The 19,075-nt window shown below is 36.8% G+C and overlaps 1 protein-coding gene across 2 annotated transcripts in view; it reads right to left on the bottom strand.

Annotated features, from left to right (window-relative positions):
• Positions 1-19,075, bottom strand: part of tyw1 (tRNA-yW synthesizing protein 1 homolog (S. cerevisiae)) — a 124,036-nt gene that overhangs the window by 45,920 nt on the left and 59,041 nt on the right. For both annotated transcript variants that reach the window (XM_056473438.1, XM_056473439.1), the window contains exons 12-13: positions 14,039-14,216; positions 9,977-10,112 (exon numbers count right to left, since the gene is read on the bottom strand). In XM_056473438.1, coding sequence (XP_056329413.1) covers positions 9,977-10,112; positions 14,039-14,216 — 314 coding nt within the window. The remainder of the gene's footprint in view (positions 1-9,976; positions 10,113-14,038; positions 14,217-19,075) is intronic.

The raw sequence follows: 19,075 nt of genomic DNA, 5'->3' as shown, positions 1-19,075 counted from the left end.
GTTGCTGTGGAGTGTTCTAAGACTTTAAAAATTGAAGCAAAGCAGCAAACAATATTTAGGAGCCAGAATGTCAAGAAGTATTTTGACTAAGGCATCCAACTAACAATTTGATGAAATCTCCAAAATGTCAGTAAAAATATATTGGTAGGCCTTTATTTATCAATTTATAATCTTTAAATTAGGGTTAGGGCTCCTAGCAATTTTATAAAAATTTAATGTACACCAATTTTTTTTTCCAGTATATACTAAATAAAGTATTTTCTGGAAAAAATATATTTATTTACAGTTGAAGTCAGAATTATTAGCCCCCCTGAATTATTAGCCCCTCCTGTTTATTTTGTTCCCCAATTTCTGCTTAACGGAGAGAAGATTTAACACATTTCTGAACATAATAGTTTTAATAACTAATTTCTAATAACTGATTTATTTTATCTTTGCCATGATGACAGTAAATAATATTTGACTAGATATTTTTCAAGACACTTCTATACATCTTAAAGTGACATTTAAAGGCTTAACTAGGTTAATTAACTAGGCAGGTTAGGGTAATTAGGCAAGTTATTGTATAATGATGGTTTGTTCTGTAGACTATTGAAAAATAATATAGCTTAAATGGGCTAATCGTTTTGACTTTAAAATGTTTCTTTTTAAATAAAAACTGCTTTTATTCTAGCCGAAATAAAACAAATGAGAGTTTCTCCAGAAGAAAATATATTATCAGACATACCGTGAAAATTTCTTTGCTCTGTTAAACCTAATTTAGGTTTAAAGAAAGAAATTTAAATTTAAAGAAAGAAAACAAATCAAAGGGAGGCTTATAAATCTGACTTCAAATGTACATGTTCACATTTCAGCTAGAACAAACAAATTAAAAATTTCACAAAATTTTTGTGAAAAAGAAATTCTTGCAAGCCCTAACACTGCTAACTAACTACCTAAATAAATTAATGATTGAATAGTTGCTAGTAAATGGTTATAACTTTTAGCTAGCATGTCAAAAGTTCTTGGGGAAATAAGAACAGAATGCATTTTGAACTCTAAGAAGTCAGCAGAAGTAGGATGGAAATACTAAGAAATGGCAGTACAGAGTTATGAAACACATTGCAACTTTTGTGTCTGACCTCCGCTAACCACTGTGCTTGGTATTTTCAGCTTTGCAAAAGGTCTAACAAGAGCAGGAGCAACTACAAACTCACTCACTCCTGGAAAGAAAAAAAAAAACTGTCAAACAAACAAACCAGGATTGTCAAATATTTCCAAATAGATCACGAGCAAGGAGTTACTTGCCAGGTAATTCCAGCACAAACCCTTTCATCTGTCATGTGTTGTATTTGTACGGTTTCTCTGAGTGCTGAAAAGTGCACTTATGAAATCGAAGAGCTAGAGATCCCAAGGACACACTTAGTATGGAGGGACGGGTTTCTGTACACTTAACTGAACCCTACACTGCTCAACCACGCAAGGGCACACAGACTCTCTCTTTTGTAGAGACACTGAATTCTTGAGATGAATTCCAACAGACCTTCATCAGCCCTATGCGCTTCAATATTTAATGAAGAACTTGTTTGCATTTCAATGTTGATTCAACCCCAACTGAACACTTTTGAAGTCTAATGCAAAACGTATCCAAAAATTCACACTTTTTTATTTATAAAATGTGTTTCATTAATATTATTTTTTAAACATCCAGTGAACCACAGGCCAACATTAAATTAATTTAGGATTAAGCCCGTTTGATTTTTGACAGCTTTTACCATTTACCAATGCTTTGGCCATTCCTTTTCATGACACTGGAATTTTGGGGTCATGAAAAATTGACCCTTCAAAGTGTTCAAAGTTTTGTTTTTGTAAGATAATGGGTCTCATTTACTAACGCTTCGTGGAAAATCCTTATATGGAGCTAGTGTGGGTGTGTATTATGCAAATGAATAATATCATATATATTACTCAATTGATTTGAGAATTTTATAAATATTGCGATCAACTGCTATAGATAGTGAAAGCTTTTGCCTATAATAATCATGTACTGATATAATACCTTAACAAATGATACAGTGCTCAGCATATATAGGTACACCCCTCACAAATCTATCTTTTAAATTCCTATTATTAATAGGAAACTATACAAAATTATATAAATCTGGAGCTTATCTAACAAAATAACTTACGATAACACCCAAAAACAAGCACACACAAATTTATCTGTTATATTTAAAATTAAATACAAATTTCAAATAGATGACAATTCAAGAGAAGCAAAAAAAATAAAATAAAAATTAGCTGAAATTTTGTAGAATGTATTTCTTTGCGATATTAAGCTTGAATTTCATTGTTATCTTTCAATTTCAACTAAAGATGTTTGGTGACTAAAATATTATTTTAATAAATATATCGGTTTAATAAATACATTGCCTATATTCACTGAGAAATGGAGAAAAATATTCATTTTCAAAATGGGGTGTACTCAATAATGCTGAGCACTGTCAATCAAGCCTGTCTCACAATTAATACCAATGAAGAATTAGGATTGTGTTTTTTACAGATGCTGTGCACTAATTAAGGGGAAACAAATAAATATGAACAAGATTATAATATATGGAGATTGTTGGACAATATCTGACAATCAATTACCAGAATGCACACTAGCCACAAAATTAATGAGGATGTAATGTTGTAGTTACAGAGAGAAAGGCAGAACATGGAACAGAACTGTTATGGTGATGAATGTTGAGAATTAAACAGCCATTAACGGTTGCGCTCTTAAACATGTGTCTTGTTTATCTCTGACAAATAGAACCCAGAAATTAATGCCTCATTCATTTCTCAATGTACATTACTCAATTAAAGCTTTCAGACATGAAAGAGATGAATAAGCCATGACAAAAAAGTACACAAATAATAGCAGGCAAACTGCCTAAGAAAACCAAAGGGGTGGGAATTATCAGAGTTCTCACAATATATTACCATCACAATATATTATTTCTATTTTTCATCATATGTTGTGTTATTCTCTGCTATATTTAAATTTATTATCTCTTTATGATTAAGAAACATTGTCAAAACTTTCCCTGTGGCTTAAGTGAAGTCAAGCTTTATTGTCATTCCGCTACATTTGTGGACATACAGAAGAAGGAAATGTTGTGTCTCGCAGGACAACAGCGCTACAGAAATTAATCATAAATACAAACACAATATTGGACTAAAAAACAAAAAAAAAACTAAAACTAAAGAAAAAAAAAAAAAAAAAAAGAAAAACTGTGAAAGAGATGAGTAGATTCTTTCACAATACTGCTAGCTTTGCTTGAGCCCCGTGAGAGGAAAATGTCCTGCATTAGGGATAGAGGGGCACCGATGATCTTTTCGGCTGTGTTGACTGTACACTGGAGGGTCTTGCGGTCGGCAGCACTGCAGCTACCATACCAGACAGTGATGTAGCTGGTTAGGACACTCTCTATGGTTCCTCTGTAAAATGTAGTGAGGATGGGTGGAGGGAGACTTGCCCCTTTCAGCCAGCGGAAAAAATGTAGGCATTGTTGTGCCTTCTTGAAGAGGGACGTTTTGTTGGTAGTCCAGGTGAGATCCTCTATCATGTGCACCCCCACATCTAACAGTCGAGCTGTCGATAGTCAGTGGGGGGTGGTCAACAAAGTTTCTCCTAAAGTCCAACACAACCTCCTTTGTCTTCTCTACATTGAGGGAGAGGTTGTTAGTGGCGCGCTATTCAGCCAGCGGTGCCACTTCCCCTCTGTAGTAAGTTTCATCATTGTTGCTGATGAGACCTATCACTGTTGTGTCATCAGTAAACTTGATATTATGAAGGTACAAGATTACTTTTGTGTGCTTATAAAAATAATTTCATGACTTCATTCATGCTTTATTTCACTCTTGTGAACATGCGCCCTATACTGACACTGAATGAAGATGATGGAGATGAAGCGGTTGAGTAAAGCTGTTATTTTGGTTTTTATGGGCGCACAAAAACATTTGTGTAAATTAGTAATATTCCAATTGAACCACTGAAGGCAAATGTCTGTTTTGAGGACGTTTTTTTGTATTTTTCAGAACCTTTTGGTACTTTTCTAAACGAGTCAGAATCTTTACTGTCTATAGAGGATGAGGGAGCTCTCAGATTTCATCTAAAATCTCTTAATTTGTGTTTTGAAGACACACAAAGTTCTTCTGTGTTTGGAATGGCATAAGGGTTTAACAAATAATAATTAACATTTATAAATATTTGTAATTAACAAATTATATTTTTGGGTGAACTATCCCTTAAACCAAATGGAAACATGTCTAAGTTTGGTGATGGCAGTTCAACTTTATTGCTGCATTGCAATATGGCATTGTCAAGCGGACAAAAAAATAAGTTGCATGCACCTTTCTGCGATGCAGCGTTATTTTACTAACTTGCTGCTCACTAGAAAAAAACTCAAGTTCAACACCACCATCTGGTGGACTGTAAAGAAATTGATTTTAATATAAAACCAAATATAAAAAACATATAAATAAAAATAATTGACAATATATTGATTTGGCAATCCATTTATCTATACATTACCAATACATTATCTAAGTTATTGGAAAAACAAACAATAACTTGACTTCTAATTGATCATTTGGTATATCATAAGTGGCTTATATGAAAGGCTAAGGCATCTCATCCTTCATTTACCTCAGACATACTCAATAATGTTCATCTCTGGTGACTGGGCTGGCCAATCCTGAAGCACCTTGACCTTCTTTGCTTTCAGGAACTTTGATGTGGAGGCTGAAGTATGAAAAGGAGCGCTATTCTGCTGAAGAATTTGCCCTCTCCTGTGGTTTGTAATGTGATGGGCAGCACAAATGTTGTGATACCTCAGGCTGTTGATGTTGCCATCCACTCTGCAGATCTCTTGCACGCCAACTCAATGTAACTCAGTGTAACCCCAAACCATGATTTTTCCTTCATCAAACTTGACTGATTTCTCTGTGAATCTTGGGTCAACGTGGGTTCCAATAGGTCTTCTGCAGTATTTGTGATGATTAGGATGCAGCTCAACAGATGATTCTTGGGAAAAATTGACCTTCTGCCACTTTTCCAAATGATCAACTAGAAGTCAAGTAATTATTTGTTGCTCTTACAACTGGGATCGATGACAAAACTTTTGTCAGGTACTGTATAAAACTGCACCACAACATATTTTAATATAGTGCTGTATCCCAGAAAAATGTTCCCCTAAAGGAAACAGTGTCAGTCTAGACAGGTGAAGTTCATGTGAAGGAGAAACAGCAGGAATCAGCCACATAAAATTCCCTCTTGCCTCAAAAACCCAGACTTTCACACAATCAGCATAAAGTCTGGAAAATCGCCCACTGAATCAAGCCAGTTTGAATGACGTGAATCTTGTTTATCTTTTTAAAGGTGCTTTGGATAAAAGCACAATCCTAAACGGCTCGCGGTCCCGCTGTCTACCGCGCCATCAGTGTCGAGCTGCTCTCTTCAGTCCCGAAGTGACACTGCAGGTGATCTCAACTCATTAGAAAACAGAAGAGCACTTTCCATTCTTGTGTCTTTCCTTTGATGACTCACGTATTTTGCACATATGCACAGCCACACACACATAGACTGAGCGGTCTGTTCAATGGCAAATGCAAGGAAGTCATTACAGAAGTTTAGCACACAGACCCGGTGAATCATCTCTGAATGATAGCACTTAAAATCATTAAGCAGTAATGCCAAGGCCTCAGTGTAGCAAACTGCTTTTGTCATCTCAGCATGTCGAACTTGGAGTAAGAGTGGCTGACGGACGGCACCTACGCATCCACTTCATCAAGCCAGCATTTTTAACAGAACTTCACCTCAATAATGCACCCAAAGGCTTTCATGTAATACCTTTTTGCCGATGTTAAAAAATAGCTTTGTTATAGAGGCCAACACAGGTTATAAATCAGAGGATTTGGGTTAAGATGAAATCAATCCCGAGCGCTACGGTCGTGATGTGTGGAATTAACAAAATCGACAGGAGAAATTTTTCAAAGGGGTTTGCCTGATATGAATACAGAAAAATTAAATGAAGAGAAGCAATAGGAAAAATGGATATTAAATGATCATTTTTAATGCTAATGACTATTGAATTGTCAGGGTATATGCAGGAATCCTAAAGGTAATTTCAATACCCTTTTAAGACTATTTAAAGACCTTCTCAGAAGACGAGAAGACCTCGTCGCCACTTCAAGTTCTAATCAATATCAAACCTTTAACTTAATAAACAGTTGTTTATAAACAGTTGTAGTTAAGTGAATCAATGGAGCACAACCACGCAACAGAACTTAGATAAGCTCAGAAGAAACAAACCTTGAAAGAATAAATTACAGTATGTGGTTGTTTTCAGCAATAGGTTTCAGCCACTGTTTAAACTTTCTCCAACCAGGAGCATGCTAACTTGCATTATCCCATTTTGCCATCTGTTTTACTCTGTTTTCGCTACATGTGGAGAGAGTCAAATCACCTTCCGGCGTTTGTCACAAATTACGTGAAATCACCTGAACAGAGGAGCTTGGCCGGATGCACCCGGCCCGAACCAATCGAGGAAAATAAATATATTTATATTTTTTGAGTCAAACACTTTGGAGAACACTTGAATAAAATTTAAGACCTTGTAAAAACTGGATTAAGACTTTTTAATACCTTTTAGGGGTTTAATTTTCTCATCATTGATTTATCAACTTTTAATAATTTTTAAGACCCCCTGATTGTACATGCACAACAGAACTATCAACTAGGGATCCGCCGTTCGATCGTCCAGAGATCAGTATCGGCCAATAATCACATTTCATGACTCGATCGGTACTCACCAATTTGGCCAATCTCATGAATCGATCGCAAGTGCTTGTTTACGAGTTTACACACAGAGCACATGCGCTTAGACTCAATTGGAATCGGACGTTATCTCAAAATCAGGACTCGAATATATGTTTTCAGACACAGACAATTCGGTATCGGTTCAGTAATAGATCATAATCGGTTATTATGTACTGACGTCATTTATCTCATATGCACTACGTCGCGGTAGAATACTTTGGCAAGGGAGGAGACCGTGAGTAATTAAAACGCATAAACTCTGCACAATTCATTGAGTGTGTTTGCTGGACAATCATTTACTGACACTGTAAAAGCCCCTATTTCACTCCCATGGAGAAAATAAAATTAAACTCAATTTCTCACTCTCTCTCTCTCTCTCTCTCTCTCTCTCTCTCTCTCTCTGTGGCCCCTTTGACCTGCTGGTGTAACGTTTCCTATCCGCTCTACTAATACAACGATACTTGATCCTAGTCTCATCGGTGAACAGCGCCAGCGCGTAAGAGCCAATCGCAGCCCTTTCTGTTGAGCGCGTGACCAATCATAGTCGTTTAACAACTCCCTTGACAATGCACAAAAAGCAAGAGGGATAATATTTACATTTGTTTATTTGCTTTAAATGCTCATGTTGTTCTGTGCATGTACTTGTGTTTTGTTAGATGCATTCAAATAAAGGTTTTCTTTGAGCAGGTAAAATTAAAGGTACAGTACATATATCTGACTGCTTGTATTAAAAAACAATACTGTATTACAAATACATATAAGATGTATTTTAAAAAATGATATATTTAAGACAAGAATTGTTGTGCTGTAAAGTAAAATATAAAATTGTGTATGAAAAAAATCGTCTATGCACCGTGATGCACAGAGATATCGAATTGAACAGAATTGATGGCACGATAATCGTAACCAAACCTAACCATGAGACCAGTGTAGGTTCACACCTCAAATATTCTCATTATTTTATAACACATCTATAGTCATGCAGTTAACACATATATAGAATACAGTTAGAACTCTTTCTTGAATTCACACAGAAACAGCAAAATGCCAGTTAAATGGTTAAATGCCAGCAAACTAGAACACAGATGCAGTTTGAAGTGGAAAGCGTGAGTTTGACTGCGGTCCGGAGGTATTATAAAGTTGATGATGACAACATTGATAACAAACTGTGAGATATGTTAACTTGAGCTTGCCTGCCGGGTATTTTAAGTTGAGGTGCTGTTTATTTTATTTAAGATTTTTTTTAATTTACTGTTGCACTAAAGTCAAACAGTGAGGAAATTTTGTTGTTTATTACTTGATTGTTCAAGCAACCTCACAGAAGTGCTCTGTTTGTTAACTGAGATGTTGAATGTTAAAATAAGGTGAATGAAATAAAAAATGGGCGACGCAGTGGCGCAGTAGGCAGTGCTGTCGCCTCACAGCAAGGAGGTCGCTGGTTCGAGCCTCGGCTGGCTTTGGTTTCCCCCACAGTTCAAAGACATGTGGTACAGGTGAATTGGTAAGGCTAAATTGTCCGTAGTGTATGAGTGGGAGTCAGCGTGTATGGATGTTTCCCAGAGATGGCTTGCGGCTGGAAGGGCATCCGCTGCGTAAAACACGTGCTGGATAAACTGAAGGTTCATTCCGCTGTGGTGACCGTGGATTAATAAATGGAATAAGCCGAAAAGAAAATGAATGAATGAATGAAATAAAAAATAAGGAACATCCTGGATCGGTTTCTTCACTCTTCATCATTCTTTTTTTATGTGTTATATAAGTATCGGATCAGGTATCGGTATCAGCAGATACGCAAAATCAAATGACTGGGACTCGAGGGCAAAAAACTGATCGGGGCATCCCTACTATCAATAGATGAGCAAAAAATTTGAATGGCCTTACAAAGACACTTTTCACATATAAGAACTGAGAGTTCTGTGCTTTTGGCGATTGCAAGTTCACTAAAACCTGGCTCTAAAAATTAAAAGAGGTAAACTTTTAATTAAAATTTTTATTTAATTTTGATAAAAAATATATAATATGTTTAATAATATAACTTCTTGTAATATACTTGTTGCAATAAACAGTAGTTTATGGGCCTATTTTCTTTTAGGAAAGAAGTAATGAATTTATAGGTGTGCATTTTAACTTCTTTTGCATTAAATATGCACTCCAAGCTTTTTCTTCATTGAGACATGTTGAATTCTTCATCCATCATTTTCCAAAAAAATTATCTGTTTTATCTTAAATTTTCTTTAAAGCTGCTTTAACCATTACATGTCCACACAAATATTTATAAGAGACATGTTTAAGGGATATATTCAACATCCTTAATTAAGGAGAGATCTCCACTTTATCATACTTGAAGGGAAAATGTGCTTTATGAAATATCAAAGTTACATAAAGCTTGAAGCATCAGAATCGGTACTCGGTATCTGCCGATAACCATGACAAAGTATCAGAACTTGACATCAGCTGCAAAAATCCTGATCGGAGCATCCCTACTATCAACCTTGCAAAACATTTAATAAATTATAGTAAATGTGGAGAGCTGATTAACAGTTGCCTTCCATCATCTAAGGCCTGGGCAAACACACAATAGCTGTTTCCATTCAAAGATGCGAATTAGCCTTGTGAGTAAAACTGGAATATTACATAAAGCATTTGCGAATAAAGCATAGTTTTGTTCCAATGAGTTAAATAGGACAAAATTGTCACTTCTTGATAAACTGGTGCCAAATATCAAAAAGACACATGGAATTAGCTGCGGTAAGAGAAGCCACTGTGGGTATTTTTTTTATATAATATTAAGTTGCACCAAAGAAGACAAAATCCAACGCACGGTGGATTTTAGAGACGTGAGATTGTTCTTTGGGAGCACAAACGCTCAAGACAGTTCTGGAGGTAATCATACTGAACCACTTTGATGATGGACTTTGGCTAAGGGATTTTAGTATGACCAATTTCAGATGTATTTCAATGTGGTTACTTTGCTGGTTTGTCTATTAATACCATCCCAGCGCCCTTTTTTTGTACACATTTACCCTTTTTGTATGGCTCTACTGAAGATCAACAAATTTTTTTTCCAATTTTTAATGTATTAGTGTGGGAGAAGACATTTGTTTGATCTGAACTACAGCACAGAGGACGTACCTTTTCACCGAGAGCTCTGAGACTGTCCAAGAAGCGCTGCCAGAAGTCTTTGAAGAGGGGACGGTCAATTTTCTTCAGACTGTCCTTGGTGCTGGCATCAACACTGACATAAAGTTGAGTAACAGGCACAAGATTCCTATAAACAAAAAAAGAAGTTGAAAATACTGTCAAATTAGCATTGTGTAAAGAAGGTCTTGCTTTTAAACATATTTAAGCGCGTAGGAATGAAGATCTAAACTATTTTAGCCAGCTAGAGCAGTATTCTTTATTGCTGTGCATATTCAAAAACACATTAAACCAAAACACAACTCAGTGATTGAGATGTAGAGGTGAAAACTGGAGTCGAGCTAGGAGAAGGAAAAGTTTAGATGTACCAATAACTGTCAGCTCAGGACTGTCCACCTATATATTACCCGGTCACAATTTTAGTGAAAACAGTAGTGATGGTGAAATGAACTAGCTTTCTGAACTAGTGAACCACTCGACTCAATTGTATCGGAAAAATGTTCGTCACTTGAAGCTTTCCATATCAGATCTCAATGAGGACCTCTGCTGGTTAAAGTGTGGGAAAGCACTGTGTTGCAAAAATGTAAAATATTCACAACACAACAACTCATTCATGTAGTAATACAACAATAGTAATATAAACAAATTACTCAATTACTGTATTTTTTTACACATAGGTATGTTACATTACACCACTGATGACTAGTACAATCCAAGGTACTCAAAAGTATTTACATTTATCGAATTCAACTGGTTCTTCACCCATCCACTCGTTCTAAGCAGGAATCAAACCGGCGATTCCTGCAAGGGAGGCGAATGCTTTAAGGAGGAGGCTATGGAAGTGAGGCTTTCAGGCTGTACTCGCCAGCTGGCCTCCGTACAATATGCATTGGTGTTCTTTAAAAATAGTTGTAAATAATACACTAATACATTTTAATATGGTTCAAAAGCTTTTCACTATAAATTACTATTATATTTTAGTTGAATTAATGGTGTGTGGGACCAGTGCAGTGCTTTAAAACAGTAGAAATGTATGTAATCGACACATAGACATATGTAATGTCTCGCTATCGACACTTTACTAGCCCACGAGGGTGTTTAAGCCATAGACTGTAAAAGATATGGACGTAGTATCAGTGACGTCACCCACAGGTTTCTGAAGAACGCAGAAAAAGCTACAAGTAGGCGTGGCCAACCCTCACCATTAATTATGCAGACTTAATAAAAATGAAACAGATGAGTTCTAAAAAAATTCACCCCCCCCTCACAGTTGTCATGAAGGGTAATATTAGCTATACACCAAAACCATCTTTTGTACCAGGCTGTAGACATGTTTTTATCAGCTGTAAAATGTAAAAACGGATCAAGCTCCAGTACACTGCTTCACTGCGAGATGTATCATTTTCTGATACATACTTCGAAGCCTCAGTGCACAACGACACCACTAGAAAACAGTGTTTTTCTAACAGTTCTCTGTCAAAGTCTATAGTTTAAACGCCGCCAGCTATCGAATAGAAAGAGAAAATATATGAATGACAAGTACCAGGCAGAAACCTCTACAAAATTTTCCTATGGAAAAGAGAACAAGTCAGTCACCCTCACTCACCGATTTTTACAACCGAGAAGCTGACCCATATCCTTCAAACATACTGAACATACTGAAAAACCTTAGTAGGTGAACAATAACTTTCTTTTCTTGTGCCATGGGGCATTTTCTCTCCCTAGATCTTAGATTTTGACTCTGTTTACCACAATTCTGTTCCCATATAAAATTTTTGACACTGCCTTGCACTGGACTGGTCAATATCCTACATTAATGAAAGAAATCAGTTTCTACAGATAGGCAAATCACAAGGTTAATACACATTTTAACTACTAAAATTCCATGACTTTCCATAATTTTTCTAAAACTTTCAAGTAAATTTTCATGACCTAATTTATGCAATGTCTACATATGTGTAGTAAAAAAAACAATACATGTTAAAATTTATTACAGCATATCATAAAACATGCAACAATCTATTTAGTTTCCGTTTATATTTATTCATTCATTCATTCATTTTCTTTTTGGCTTAGTCCCTTTATTAATCTGGGGTCGCCACAGCAGAATGAACTGCCAACTTATCTAGCATACAATACGTTTTACGCAGCGGATGCCCTTCCAGCTGCAGCCCATCACTGGGAAACATTCATACACACTTATTTACACACATACGCTTCGGACAATTTTAGCTTAGCCAATTCACCTACAGCGTATTCTTTGGACTGTGGGGGAAATCGGAGCACCCGGAGGAAACCCACACGAACACGGAGAGAACATACAAACTCCACACAGAAATGCCAACTGACCCAGCGGAGGTTCGAACCAGTGACCTTCTTGCTGTGAGGCGATTGTGCTACCCACTGCGCCATTGTAACGCCCATTTATATTTAGGTAAAATTTATTTAGATAATACTTACACCGCACTAATTATGTGAGAGTATTTGGCCAAAAACAGAAAAGAATTAAAGACAACTAACCTATATTTTAAGTAAACAGATATCCATTATCCATGACTTTTCCAAAACTTTGTGGGTTTTTCTAATTTTCCAAAACTTTTCCAGGCCTGTAAAATGCCATGTCAAAATTCCACGACTTTTCCAGGTTTTCCATGACCGTATAAACCCTGAAATCAAGTCCTGTCTGTATTTCTCATGGCATCCCCCAGGGCTCAGTTCTTGGCCCCTTCTCTTTTCTAATTAACAATCATCCCTTTGAAAAGTAAATATCTATTTGTTCCCAGGGCTGGTCAGGACTTCCTTTTCCTTTTACACTTGTGACTTAAATGTGACAAACCCAGTGTGTGATGTTTCATTACACTCTAATCATAGACGTTTTATTAAAAAGGTGTGATTTCTAACTTGATTCTCAGTTTTAAGTCACACTTTGATAACTACTTCACCGAACATCCTTCCTCCACCCCCATAAAACCTTGCACCACACTATTTAGATGATATGACTCATATACCCCCCACTTCCTGCTCCACAAATACATTAACCGTTCCCAAATTCACTGCCCTCCATGGGTTCTTCAAAAAATCTAATTTAATACTCAAGGTTATTGACATGTTTATTTGTTTTCACACTTTATTTGCACTGTTTTAAAACACGTAAGATTTTCGAACACACGAACCAACCATGATGATGAGCAAGAGCATTAAAATAGGTCTCAGCTTCCCTGGTTACTTTGAGTTAGAGGTTTGTGCCAGTGCACCACTTCCTCCTTTACCCCTGAAACGATCGCAATAAAACATTAGCATATTGATACGAGTAAAGCAGCAGGTGTAGGATCTCATTATAATGCCATATGAGAAAGCTTTGAGAGGGAACGCTCGGTTCTGGGACCCTCGGTGAATATAATTTTTTGCTTCTTGTGGTTTGTTTATCACACAGTAAAGACCTGCCTCAGCAGAGCAGTGTGACGAACCTTGCAGTTACGAGATAAACAACGATTGACAAGTGTTTCTCACTTCCTCAGAGCACTGCCAACATGATATTTCAGCAGCTGAGGTGATGTTCCCTCACCCTCAATAACCTGGCTGATCTGTGAGCAGCTTCTGCGTGCAGCAGTCGGGCGAACGAGGAGAGGATGTATTTTGCATTAAGCTGGGGAGCAAAGAGAGAGAGAGCTAAAAGCTTTTGGCTTCTCCTGAAAACTCATGAATTTCAGCACAATCTGCTGGAATTGGAGGAGCTGGGAGCCGAAGACGCTGTGATTTGCAATTCAGTGCCTGATTATGGCTTATCAGGCCAGTTACAGCCCCAATGGGACTTCAAAGACTGTGGAAAGACTTCAAACTGGAGGATGTTCAGTAGTTACTAATGCAGATATGCAGAGAACAAACACATTTGAAAAGGGGCTTGTCTGTGGGCACCAGATCAGATTCACTAAATGATGCATGAGAAGATATGTCCATTTTAATAACCACAATCAGGGCTATAACTATTTTAGATACCGAAGAGACATTTTTTTCTGCATTTAATACACCAAAGCACCAGAAGTTTTTAAATCTCACCTGATCTCTTCAGGAAACTGGGCGTTGGTGACCAGAAAGCTGGATATGTTCTGCTGGTGGAGTAGTTTAAGGAAGGAGTTGATCTCAGGATACATGATGGGTTCACCCACCAGAGACAGAGCACAGTGCTTCACGGTGAGGCCCTCTTCAAAACGCTCAGGACGAACACCTGGAACACCTGTTACATGATCAAATATACTGCATGGTTAAAATTTTAAATGGTCAAAAGCTGAGAGCAGTTATTAAAGCTAAGCTGGGCAATGTTTCTGTTACTATGCCCTCATATCTGGCACTGGCCACAGTGATTGAGTCGGTGTCAGACTGGGATGCATTTCCCATGCAATGAAGTAACTCGCTGCTAAGTAACCATTCTGTAATGAATTGTTGAAAAAAACGTTAAAAAAACAGTTATTGCATTAGGATTATTTGTTTAATCAGAGACGAACATTTTTATTTGTCAAGCGCCAAATGAGTGTAATGGGGCAAAAATGTTACTTACCAGTTTGACTTAAACTTTCTATTTTAATTCTAACAATGCTATGAGCATGTGCTTTAGCATGATTATCAGATAGAAAAGACTGGATTGTAATTATTTAAACCATTGGACTCTCATAGTCAGTCATGGGTCAAGTTTCTTCAAAATATTGCTTCCAGGATGGTAATAACTTTTACATTTTTGTTTTTCAAATCTGGCTCTTGGTTGAGTGACACGGGCCAGAAATCCTTTTATAAGCACTTCTACTAGAAAAGTATGTGCGTCACTGACCTGAGCATGAGAGCACTCCTATAACCTCACACCAGTGCTTGGCTGGGAATGAGTCCCAAAAAGTGTAAGTTTGGATGTGAGAGAACACTGATCTTGTTCAGCCATAGTTAACTGAACCCTTTCACATGTAATTTTTAAATACTTCCGGTGGTCATTTGGTGCAGTTTTGACCACTTCTACTACAGTCAAAAATTCCATTCCAGATTGCTTTTATATTGTAAACTCTCATGTGGTCGTGTTCAAACAATGTGATGTGTTGTGAGAAAGCTCAATTTTTTTTTAAACACTACTGAGTCACAATGTTTATCCTTTAGAGTAAATTGGTAAAATAACAAATTAATTTGGTAAAACGTTTAATCACTCAATTTTAATTCTAGGACTAGAGAGCAATCTTTTTTTAAACCAAATAATGAGAAAAAAACAAATCTCCTACCACAGCTATTCTGATGACACACAGATCTACTTAGCCTTACTGCCTAATGACTTCAGCCCCATTGACAGCCTCTGCCAATGCATTGATGAAATTAACAGTTGGATCTGCCAAAACTTTTTTCAGTTAAACAAAGAGAAAACTGAAGTCATTGCATTTGGGAAAAAAGATGAGGTTCTCAAGGTGAATGTGTACCTTGGCTCTAAGGGCCAAACAACAAAACATAAGGTCAAGAATCTTGGTGTGATTCTGAAGTCAGATATGAGTTTCAGTAGTCATGTCAAAGCAGTAACTAAATTGACTGTCATCTCAAAAACATTGCAAGAATTAGATGCTTTGTTTCCAGTGAGGACTTAGAGAAACTTGTTCATGCTTTTATCAGCAGCAGGGTAGATTACTGTAACGGCCTCCTCACTGGCCTTCCAAAAAAGATAGTCAGACAGTTACAGCTCATCCAGAATGCTGCTGCCAGGATTCTGACCAGAACCAGAAAATCAGAGCACATCACACTTGTAGTCAGGACTTTACACTGACTCCCAGTTATATTCAGAATAGATTTTAAAGTATTACTACTTGTCTACAAATCACTAAATGGATAAGAACCTCAATATATAACAGATATGCATAACAGATCACTCAGATCATTAGGATCAAGTAAATTAGAAATTCCAAAAGTTCAATCAAAGCAGGGTAAATCGACCTTCAGTTACTGCACTCAGAACTGATATCCTGTGAGTTAGTATTCTTGCCTTAAAAAAGAAACAATGACAAACAACAAAAATAGGGTTGAACTTTATATATGTCTCCTTGTTACAGTGTAACTATTAATTTAACAAATGAATAATAATAATAATTAATTACATGTACAGTTGAACTCAGAATTATTAAACCCCCGTTCTTTTTTAAATATTACTCAAACTATGTTTAACAGAGAAAGGAAATTTTCACAGTATGTCTGATAATATTTTTTCTTCTGGAGAAAGTCTTATTAGTTTTATTTCAGCTAGAATAAACACAGTTTTTAATATTTTTAAGAACAATTTTAAGGTCAAAATTATCTGCCCCTTTAAGCTATATATTTTTTCGATAATCTACAGAACCAACCATTGTTATACAATAACTTGCCTAATTACCCTAACCTAGTTAACCTAGTTAAGCCTTTAAATGTCACTTTAAGCTGTATAAAAGCGTCTTGAAAAGCGTCTAGTAAAATATTATGTACTGTCATCATGGTAAAGATAAAATAAATCAGTTATTAGAAATGAGTTATTAAAACTATTATGTTTAGAAATGTGTTGAAAAAATCTCTCCATTAAACAGAAATAAATAAACAGGGGGATATTAATTTAGGGGGGGCTAATAATTCTGATTTCAACTGTATATGGTTAAAGTTAGAATGCTGGTTAAGTTAAGGATTAGTTGCATGTAATTGTGCATTATTCATTGTAATTACTGTAAGAAAGTATACGGAACACATGTAACAATGATACCATAAAATAAAGCCTTACCAAAAAAAGTATTTCATTTATCAAAGAAATATCAAGAGTGCAGTTTCTGGTAAGCACTCTACATTTGTCTCCCTCTTTCTTGCTCTTCGAGGAGTCTGGCTCAGTTTTTTGAGGTCTGTCTGTACCCTCGGCACAGCATGCTTTCTGGCCTTTCATCCGCTCTCTATGTTCACTTGTTGTGCGTTTGTTTACTCAGCCCTGGGTCATCATGGCTTACTTCTTGCTACACACAGCAGTGATGTAATAGCTAAATGTCAACTGCGCCATCAAGCCAGAGACGACGCTGAGACCAAGACAGTGTTGCGGAGGTGGTGCTGCACACACACACACACATCTGGCACCAACTTAGACACTGGAACATAACCTACTGGAGACTCCATCAGGAGCCCTGTTCATTTCTCAAAACATGAAGGAACAAAAGGTGCTATATGGGAACGTTATTCGATTTCTGAAAAACTCGAGTATCGTTCATTTTACAAAATACAAGCGTTTATAACAATATTATAATAATTCCTTACATTTATATAGCGCTTTTCTGGACACTCAAAGCACTTAACACATTGGGGGGAATTTCCTCATCCACCACCAGTGTGCAGCATCCACCTGGATGACACAACGGCAGCCATATTGCGCCAGACCACACACCAGCTGATTGGTGGAGAGGAGACAGAGTGATGAAGCCAATTATGATATGGGGACGGTTAGGAGGCCATGATGGACAGAGGCCAGTAGGCAAATTAGGTCAGGTTAAACCCCTACTCTTTTTCGAAGGACATCCTGGGAATTTTAACGACCACAGAGTGAGGACCTCGGTTTAACATCTCATCCGAAAGACAGCGCTCACTGAGCAGTATAGAATCCCCTTCACTATAATGGGGTGTTAGCACAGACCACAGGTTGAGCGCCCCCAGCTGGCCTCACAAACACCACTTCCGGCAGCAACCTAGCTTTCCCATGTGGTCTCCCATCCAGGTACTGACCATCTGTACCATCAAAGGGAGACATCTCAAGTTTTGAACAGCAGAAGTCTTAATTTAAGGATGATAAAATCGAATCAAACGGACTTTGGGACTGTTCCACCCCACCTAATAACATTCCCAGCAGATATCATCTGAAAACTCCCTTTTCGTAGCTGCAGATCCGTTTTGTAGCCATCTACGCTAGACATCTCTGATGAATTTTTCAGACTACTGCAGATGAAGGGGAAAAACACATCAAACAGTCTGCAAATCACCCTATATTCTGGAGCAGTGCAGTAAAACAAAACCAAGCGATGTTGCTTCAAATGCTAAGTTGAGGCGTAAAGGGATTCGGAGCCCATCTTAATGTCCTTGAAAACCCATCTGGTGCCTCCTCAACCCTAAAAAGTCTGATCCAGATGTCCAGCAAAGTACAGAGATGGAGTTTGAACTCTGAATCTGGCACTGAAATCAGAGCTCATTAGGAGTTGACGTCAGCTGATTGTGGAGATGAGGAATGAGGGAAAGGAATGTGTTGCTTCCCAACAGGCACATTTTAGAGGGAAAAGAAACTTGGTGGCATTAGACAGTTTTATGACACCATATTGGTATGTCATTGCAAAAGTATAGCCCTAAAAGTTGAGGGTATAACTACATACTATATATATAATCTGCTGTAATACTAAATTAATATACGAACAATAGCCAGGGTAGTGATGTTTGACTTAATTAAAACTGCATGATTTATTAAATTAAGCAAATTACTACTCTGTCATTTAGTTGATACTTTGATCAAAAGTGACTTCCACTTGCAAAAGTCAGTCTGCATTTGGGAATTTGCTCACTGGTGCAATTATACATGAACAAGAGTTTTAGTATTAGTATGATTTTTACATTTGAATATACATTGAACATTTTTTAATCCATTCGATTGAAATAATCTTGCTTGCTACTTCAATTTAAAATCAAGAAATTATTAAGGACACACATGATAAAGGGTTGATTTAAATTAATTACCAAATTTTACGATCTCTTGACACAAGAAATCAAACAGCTTATACAGCTAAAGGAAAAAATATTAGCCCTTCTGTGAATTTTTTTTTTCCCAAAATATTTCCCAAGTGATGTTTAAAAGAGAAAGTGTATTTTCCAAAGTATTTGCTATGATATTTTTTCTTTGTGAGAAAGTCATTTCTTTTAGTTTGGCTGTAATAGAAGCAGTTTTTAAATTTCTTAAAATTATTTTTAAGGTCAATATTATTAGCCCCCTTGAAAACAAACCACTGTTGTCCAGTGACTTGCCTAATCAAATTAACTTGCCTAGTAAAACGAATTAACCTAGTTAAGCCTTTAAATTGCACTTTAAGCTGAATA

The sequence above is a fragment of the Danio aesculapii genome, chromosome 15, assembly GCF_903798145.1.
Source record: "Danio aesculapii chromosome 15, fDanAes4.1, whole genome shotgun sequence".
In the NCBI taxonomy this organism is placed as follows: Eukaryota; Metazoa; Chordata; class Actinopteri; order Cypriniformes; family Danionidae; genus Danio; species Danio aesculapii.
Note: the sequence above shows the minus strand (reverse complement) of the source record. Positions and strands in the feature narration are given on the sequence as shown.